We start from the raw sequence: 9261 nt of genomic DNA on the forward strand, positions 1-9261 counted from the left end.
TAAAAGACACACCGAACTAGCAGCGTTCGGTGTGTTCTTTCATGTTCCTGTCCATGTCCTTTTTTACGCACTAGTGCAATGTCCCCTTATATGAATATCCACCAACTAGCCCAGCTTCGTGCCTTAAATAAATTATAATTTGAACATATGAGAAAACATAACTAGCTGTTATAGGGAAACCGAAAAATAAAGCCTCTTGGAGGACAAATATTCATGTGTTTTTCCCCCAAAAAAGGACCAGATGCAATATTCTTGGGACGTCCCTGGAAGGATATCTGAAATTGGACGTCCGGCAGATGTCCGTTTGTCTCCGAAATAATAAACGGATATTGGGACATGATTTGGATGTCCCACAGACGAAGTGTTTTGACTGGATTTTGAGGATTTATTAGATTTATCGAGTATGGGTATAACTTCTTGCGGAAAATGAAACGCATTTAAAGAAATGCATGTCAAAGAATGACAATGATGGCACAAAGGAACTTTACACCCACAGGATATGTACTAGAATCTTCTAGTACACTCTAAAGGTTCAGACACTTAAATACAAATCTGAAGCTTAATACAGCCTTTCGTATCACTCATAGAAGGAAGTAATAAACCATAAATTGTGTTGGTTATGCATACATGGCAAGCTCCTCAAGATAAACAAAACTTACAACTGCATAAACTGAGGTAATAAATCTGCTAGAAGTACTAAATGATCCATCCTAAGTGGTTGTACAGGCACCCTAGATAGTAAACGGCGCGTGCGAGCGGTGGCTGAACTGCATCCCGGGGTGCCACAGAGAAAATGCTGAAAGGCGATTCAACCGTCAGTAGTTGATCATAGACGTCTTCCTGAGCGAGTTGCGGGCGACAGCGGGATGGCATCAATGCGCACGGCACTCTAACGCGCCACCCCTTGCGTGAGGGGAATAGGAGAAACGTCATTTTTACGCATGACGCGTGTACCTTGTGACTCATTCCTGCGGTTTTGCGTGCCGAAATTATGATCTGGTTATATATTGATCTAATCATGCATTTATATGAAGCAAGCCGTAGTGGGAAATAAGCGTCCATGGCCTACGTAATAGTTATACATTATTAGACTTCTGTGTTCAAAGTCCTTTTTTAAAATCCGATCGTAGGACAATTTTATTTACTTATCCGGAACATCACGGCGACCAGTGACCTCACGGGCTCATACCCATCGACCCACGAGAAAGGCTAGAAACATACCTGATATTGAAAAATGATGGTAACTCACTAAGAATGACATTAAAAATGTGGTAACGCGTACCACAGAGCGTGCGGGAAAAAAATCGTCGGTGGCCGTGGGATTCGCTTTTGACAAGTACCTCAATCATACACGGCGTAGGTGAAGCCGCGGCTGTGCGCGCTTATGTAAGCGCAGGCTTCTCAACATGGAGGTGGGTGAAGCAACGCTTCTTCCAACAGGTAATGCTAGGGGAGCTTTTTCGCTAACAGCAACCATTTATCGGGGACCAGCTGGTCATGCCAAAAGTGTTTGCTTTCTCTACGCGCGTCGCTGCCCGAGCTTTTGTTCGTAAGGAAGAAGTAACTTTGTCAATTTTTTTTTACTACTTATTTTTTTTTTCCGTTTGAATAAAGCATGTTGACCGCATGCTGTGGGAGCAGACAGAGTCCATCAAGCTTAGCAGTCGCTGAAGCACAGCACTGCCACCACTGTGTAACTGGCGACGGTTCGACCACGGCGACCGTCGATTGTCGAGAAGGGTGATCGTTGCATGCCTCAAGAAATCCCGGACAGTGACGCGCGCCGCGCCTGCAGAAAGCAAACGCTTCTGGGACATATTAAATGGCAATGAAGTTTATTCCTCCTCCTCCTGGGAAGAGCTGCGCCTGCCGCCAATAAATGGCTGCTGCAAGCGCAAAAACTTCCCCTAGCGTCGACCGCTCAAAGTAATGTTTCTTCACTTGAGCCATCAATTAGTGGCACGGCCACCGGTAGAGCACGGAGATGCAGTTCGACCATTGCTTGCGTGCTCCGTATACTTTCTGCGGCACCTGTACAATAGGAAAATAACAGCAAGAACATACAAGAGAACGCTGTTGCACTTCCTTGCTCTGTTGATCAATCCCTCTTTAAAGCAAACACTTTCATTTGGAGCAAAGGTAGGAGGCATAATAAATTATTAATAGCTTCATTTTTCGACATAGGTAATATTTGAAAAAAAAAAGTACATGGGAAATCGAATATTATTTGACTAACAAGAACTATTTCATTCGCACACAAAACTCCAAATCTACGCCCACTTATTTGGTTCGCACCTGCCAGAAGTGAGCAAACTATATGAAGACAATGTCCAGTGTCCAAAGTGCTCACCTTCTATGTCTGCACTGAATGCCTGCCACCTACTCTGGACGTGCCCTCGGACAAAAGCTGTCCTCGAAAGCGCACTTAGTGGTGTGGAATTAAGAAGTGACCAACCTGGAGACTATCAACAATGCACCTTGGACAATACATTTCACAAGTTGCTTTTGCAATATCTGCACAAAACGAGCCTCCATGCCCACATGTAATTTTGTTGCCACATTATGCCGCATGGCAATTCAGGCAAATAAAAGAGAAAAAAAATTTTTAACAGCACAAACATTTTCTCAATTGTTTCTCGTGTGATAGCTAATACAAACAACTCCTCATATACAAAGAAACTACCTCTAATCTGCCATATAAAGTTAACTGAAAAGATGGAATGCCTCATTACAGTTACGTTTTCAGTTTTTGGGAGGATTTGCCACAAGGAAAAAAAATAAAAGAAAATCAAAGCTTGTGTAATTCTGCATTGTGCAAGAACTGTAGCAACATTCATGCTATTTTTGTACCTACTACTCAACAGTAAAGTTGAAGTTGAATTACTAGCCAGACATTAGGTTCTTTATAGAAAATTCTCATCAAATTTTAGCTGAGTTTGTGAGCACAAGTCTGTAAGATCTTTCTATACATGTCATACCAACCAAAATATTACTGCAGTTTATCTCATCCTAAGCACACTGTGAATCTAAGCACACCCCAGGCTCGCAACATATATTTTCTTGGCACAGGGCATCTAGTAATAAAAGAAAGTATGAGCACAGCTTTATTTGCTCTGAATCTAAGCACGCACTCTTTCGTTGGTCACAGTGAATGGAAAAAAATGGGTGCTTAGGTTTGAGCAAGCACAGTATGTAAACAAAAGCAATCTCAACCTCTACTTGCAACAGTTTATTTTTCCAATTATTGTTTGTAGTAGTCTCTAGTCTGGTGGACTTTAACGCTCAAGCTAACACTAACATGCAAGTGCTATTTATGTGCATAGACAACACATGTTACTTTTTTCAGAAGATATCTTGTATGCCAAATGCAATCATCATAAGGAGATTCATTTTTAATGGAATTATGCCATGGAAAAGTTTATATGCTTTCAACCTCTTCAATGAAAAAGACAACACAAAAACTTCAGGAAAATTTCCAACTATCCATATTTTTTTTTCTCCAGCAGTAGATAAGGCAAATTTTATGAATGACAGGTTATGCCAGAATTTTTATACAATGCACTTTGTGTGCCAGTAAAATACCTAGGGTAACAGGTGCACATATTCTGTCACATGTGGACTAAGATATAAACTGTTCCAAAGGATACTTTATCCTTTCACCTGCATATTGTTGTTGAGACAATTTGAGATTTGAGACAGTTGAGAAAATATGTTACAAATGCCAGCTGGCCACTGCCAGTAATTTGCCTTTAATATTTTGTGATAGGGTGTGCACATAAACAGCAAGTGCTAAAGCCTGTTTTCAAACCAACAACTTGACACTTTGCATAAGGAATATGACTTAGATTGGCAGAGTCCATCCTGCTTCTGTCTTCTCATTGTTGCCCTGTGAATTGCACTTCACCAACTAACCAACATACCCAACTCGATTTAAAAACTGGCCACACCATATCAAATGCCAGTTGCCTTTTACACTTTCACTATGCCCACTGAAGAGCTGGGTCCATATTTCTTAACAATTATTTTCGTTCTCCATTCATTATGCCCCTCACCACAGTCTAGCATAATGCTTAACTGCTGTCACCGTGATCAGCTACTGGGTGCGACGAATAAGAAATGAATATAATTGAAAGAAAAGAATCCTTACAAAATATAGGCCCTGCTGCCAATGTCAAGGAGCTTTATGCCTCAGAGGTCCACAGATATGCCAGCCATAATGCGTGCCACCATCGACAATGTTGAGCAGCAAAAATGACAGATCCCTTGAGCACCACAAGCATCACAATAGTGCTCGCCAAACCACGTTTGGGGTACAGTGCACTACAGTTGTTTTACCCTAAATAACCATACACATTTGTTAACCCTTTAGCCCCCAATCCCTAGCTGCATTTATCATGAAAGGTTGCACCAATATCACCAATGATGAGTCACGCCAGTTCAGCCCGATGCTGTGCGGCTCCCACTGCCAAAGACGAGTTATGGTCATCGGTTGGCTTTGGGTTCAATTTTCAACATTAGTGGGCGGTAGAAGTTCGGAAAGAACATGCAATTAAATGTGAAGGATCAAGTAATATATTTTCAGAATCAGAATGAATGAAAAATTCATACCTACATAAAAAAATTCGTGTAATTTGGAATGTTTTTCGAGGAAATAATTTGAAGGTGAAAGAGTTAAGCTGCAAGTTATCCTGGGTACAAAAGGTGACACATCACAAATGTCCTGCAAGTGCTTTCTATCAACAGAGTTAAGATTAAAATGTGCCTTTTGCCACCTTCAAGGCTTTCCTTATTATTCCTAACAGAATAAATGATATGGCCGTCCACAAGTAGTGCTTTGCCGAAGTCACACATCATGCTGCTCCTTTTTATTTCTCTTGCAGGCCACAAATCACCATATTTTCTCCACTGCTTTGTTAACGGCTGCTCCTTTACTTTTGTTCCGTTGCTTTCTCACCCTGGCTTGTCATTGATGAGCTGGCCAGTGTATACTTATGGTCCTCAATGTGAGCCAGTTATATGCAAGTCATTCAAAGAATTTTGTTTGGAAATAGTTAAACACTGCAGCAGTAGGAAGCGTCACACTGCGGCAAAATTCAAGGGCCATAACAAGGCCCTCGAATTTTGCCGTCTTGATGTGATTAAGTAGCATACAAAAGTTTATTAGCCAGTTGCCTGCTCTTAAGTTCACCTACTATGTGAAACCTGCAGTTGAAAGGATGTTCCAGATCTATCACCATGGCTGTGAGTGGCACCGGCTAACACACCCAGGGCTAATCTTGTCCACATACACAAACACCCAAGAAAGTTGATGGAAGGACAGTTGCCACGGTAGCTTAATGACAAAGCACCGCATGTGTAATGCAGGAGATGTGGGTTCAGCTCCCACCTACAAGTTTTTTCGACCACTTTCGTCTCCCTTTTCTTTATTTCTACATTTTCAATCAATAGCAGTTAATGTCCCGTATGCTTCTTCGGGCTTCATTGTCTGGTTGCTTCATATGGTTGTTAACAAATAAAAACTCAAGCACCTCGGTTCTCGCAAAAACACACACAAAAACTTTCTTGCTCTACTGCAACAACTCGGGCAATTCTTCCCAAATCACCCAGACTTCTTCGTAAAGTTTTCCGATCACATTATAATAAAGATAAAATGAGCTAAGGAAAGGCTTTCTTCAAAGAAGGCATGCCACATGAACAAAAACTCTAGTAGCCCGCTTCCTGCTACTATCAATGGCAGGATATGAGACCAGTTTTAGAATATTGCATTTGCAGTAGTACCTTACAGTGATCTATAGTACTTGTTACAATAAAAGCCAACAATGTCCAATACAACATACAGAACTGCACCATTATGCTTTACACAATCACTGATTAACATATCTGCACACAGATGCAAATTCAATCAATGACACAGCATATCTGACCGGTACAATAGGAGTTGTTTATTTTATCACTGACATCGCAAGTCAATCCATATTTTTGCTGAATAAAATCATCACATGGCACTTATTCATCAACAGTCAGATGAGAGGTTCCACAATGATTGCAACTTCTGTATGAGTACATTACACTGAAAAAAATTGCAGCAAATGATTTTGTAAAAATGTACAGGCAACCCTTATAAATATACATTGAATAAATAGTATTAAAAACAGGGCAGAATGATCTGCTCAGACTAGTGTTATGGTTGTGCTTGCATTGTCCATTAAAAGAATTGCAAACAGAAAACAGGGCATCTCACAATATATACAGCCCACAAACTACAGTGGCATGGCAGCTGCAACCGAAGCAGCCTCGTAATGATTCATACCAACAATGACACAAGAGCATCAAGAAACTTACCCCGGTCCTGTTTGTAAACTAAAACAGCCGGCGAAAAAAAAAAGTCAGCATGATATGTACAATGGGTCATTGAGCTAGCTCGCTCAAACGCACGACCAAAAAAGTTCTTTGGCGAGTCTTCAGACAGTGGAGGGATGCCAACAACTAATGTGTAAGCAGGGTCGCTTGAATAGTCAGCTGCTAGTACAAGGGGGAGGCTGGCAAAACGACGGCTCTTGGTGTTGGCCACATATGCCTGCAATGCACACCTGGCCAACTGAAAAAGCCCGCTTGGCCATCCAAAGAGCCGGCTGTATTGGGCACCCTCCTGCACAGTGCCATACAGAAAGGGCCCAGCACAAATGATACTGCCCAGATCCATAAAAGAGTGTACCTGTTGCGTGGTGGCTATCAAGCGCTCTTTTGCCAGCTGGATGCCATTACGCAACAGCTCTGTGTTTGACCATGAAAGTGCATCTAGTGTGTTAAAGAAGTTGGTTGTCACATCATCCACAGGAGACTCAAGCAGAGCCATAAGCCCGTATGCAGCATCAGAGGCAAAGAAGTGGTCCCGATAGCCACATTTGCCAGTGAAGCAGGCGAAAAGCAGGTTGTCAAGCCCATACTTCTCAGCCATGTCGCACATCCACTCTTTTACATTGTTCCTGAGGTTGATGTCCATTGAAGCATACTGCTGCTTGCACTGTAGAAGTGGTAGGCCAAGTTCTGCAAGGAACTCCTGTAGTTTGCGGTAGCCTTTTTGAGTCCACAACTTAAATTTGCAAAAAATATTTGGGGTGTTTCGCAAGCTCTCCATGAGGGACCAATGTGTGTACAAAGGAAGATGCAGCTCCTGGTCAAATGATATTTGGACTGCCAAGGGATCTAGTGCAGCAGTTCTTCTTTGGATTTGACGGGAAACGTGTGCCTGGAGGTCACCAGCCTCTAGCACATACCTGCAAATTAAGAAGAGGTGGGGTGGGGGTAGAAAATGAGCAAGTAAACTGAAAATGGAAAAGTAAAAGAAGCAGTGTATTGTGTTCTTTATGAGCAACTGGCTTTTTAGTGTTGGTTGAAACCAGTTGGACAAGACTGTGCAAACAGTTTCAACAAGCACCAGTAGTGATAATGCAACAGTTCACAGGTCTTTAATTCCTTGTTTGCAGGCTTATTAAATTAACAACAGCAATAATAATAATAATAATAATAATAATAATAAACGTTTCAGCTTTACATCTAATGAAGCTGCTTGAGAACCAACAAGCTAGAACGACCCTCCAGTAAACGATAGTAGAAGGTGGCAATACCTCACTATCCGTATGGAGTACGTACCGATTGTGTTCAATTTTTCCGGAGATGTACTGCTCTGACTGCCCGATGATCGCCCACCAAAGAATTTCCGGCGTGTCTCGCGTCATCTTCCAACTCATTTCGAACATGGTAACAGCGGTTGCTTTACCGTGGTAGCTGAACTCGGTGTACTCAAACAAGAGCTGTTTGCGGCGTTCCTCCCATTCGCGTCGCTCTCTCCGTCGGTCGACGACTTCTTCTACGGACATGTCATCCTCGTCTTCATCTTCGTCCTCTTTGAAAAGGTCATCGTAGGCGGGCACACCTTCCTCCGGCAAAGGCGGCATTAGCAAACGGACTTGACTTGTGTTGTAGACGTTGTGGATGTGCACTGGCCGATTGCTATCGGCTATGTAGAAAACTACGTCGTCGTTTTCAGGCTTGCACTCATCTATTACGTCCCACGTCGCACCGCAATTCAGTAAGACGACGTTCTTAATTCCTTCACCGTGGTCGCGGTACGCTGCTGCCACGGCCGTTTTCTTCGACACAGGCACAAGCGTGTACAATGCATTGTCAGAGTGAAACAACTGCTGCAAAATTCGGCACGCCGCTACAGCATCCACATCCGCAGCAATAATAACCAAAACTCGGCTCTTGATCACCTCTAAGTAGAACTCGTTTTGAAGATTAGACACGTACATTGTTGCAAGTTAAACGTGCACAAAACTATTTTAACGCACCTTTATACCACCGGCTCACCAGCTGACGACGACGTTAATAATTTCATAAAATGCAGTTAGACAAAAGGCCAAATCCCTCTTGAAGAGGCTGTTTGAAATCGCGAACGGCTGCCGAGACGGCGCGACTCGTCGCCGCGCTCTTCGGTTTTGGCGGGAGACGCGCAGCAGGCATGTGGCAAGAGAGGTGGTGAGGGCGAAAAACAAGTTTTGCGCTCGCAGCGCCGTTACGGGGGGTTTAGCAGTTAATCAGACGGAAAAAATTGCGGCGCTACGCGCAGCTAGCGTACGCGGGATTGCGCGCCGGCCGCGTGGCCTCCAGCCTCTCCAGCCACCCGGCGCGATTACGGCGACAGCAAGCGATTATCGTATTCTGCGCTGCTGTTTACGGGACTTGAGTGCGCATAATTTTATAACATCATCGCATTTTAAATGTAGCAGCCGATGACCCATACCCAAAGTAACCTTTTTTTTTTCCTACAGCGATTTCCCTTCTGTGTTCCGTCTCTTTGCGCTGCTACTCGCCGTTCACTATGAATGACATTGCCAGCCAAAAAGTATTACTGTATGTATATGTGCAACCAGTCTAACTCTTTACGTACTCGACCTATGTCGGCATCAGTGGACTTTGTCATGCTGGGAAGCAGTATATAGCGCTAAATACACGCGGTTTTCCAGTGTTGCAAGCGTTATACCGTCAACGCACATGATTTACGACGCAAGTGCAATGCAGTACGCATCGTACGACCTGCAGTGGCGCCAGAGTATTTTGTATGCGAACCGGGATTGTTGAGGCAAGAAATGAAACCAAAGAAAATAAAAAAAAAGGAGAGTTCACAGCTGCGTATTGCACATGACCTGAAAGCATCGAACATTTCTTTTAGAATATCGTAGACTTTCAATCCACGGG

General features: G+C 43.1%; 1 protein-coding gene and 1 long non-coding RNA gene across 2 annotated transcripts in view; one reads left to right on the top strand and one right to left on the bottom strand.

Annotated features, from left to right (window-relative positions):
* The window catches only part of LOC135898043 (uncharacterized), a 49839-nt gene that overhangs the window by 35468 nt on the left and 5110 nt on the right, over window positions 1–9261 (top strand). The window lies entirely within an intron of this gene.
* On the bottom strand, window positions 5407–8543 carry Cdc45 (cell division cycle protein 45). The gene is made up of 2 exons (XM_065426774.1): window positions 7654–8543; window positions 5407–7277 (listed from the first exon to the last, which is right to left on the bottom strand). Exons 1-2 carry the CDS (start codon window positions 8313–8315, stop codon window positions 6305–6307), a joined length of 1635 nt encoding a protein of 544 aa, XP_065282846.1. The 5' UTR covers window positions 8316–8543; the 3' UTR covers window positions 5407–6304.

This window comes from Dermacentor albipictus, chromosome 1 (assembly GCF_038994185.2).
Source record: "Dermacentor albipictus isolate Rhodes 1998 colony chromosome 1, USDA_Dalb.pri_finalv2, whole genome shotgun sequence".
NCBI lineage: Eukaryota > Metazoa > Arthropoda > Arachnida > Ixodida > Ixodidae > Dermacentor > Dermacentor albipictus.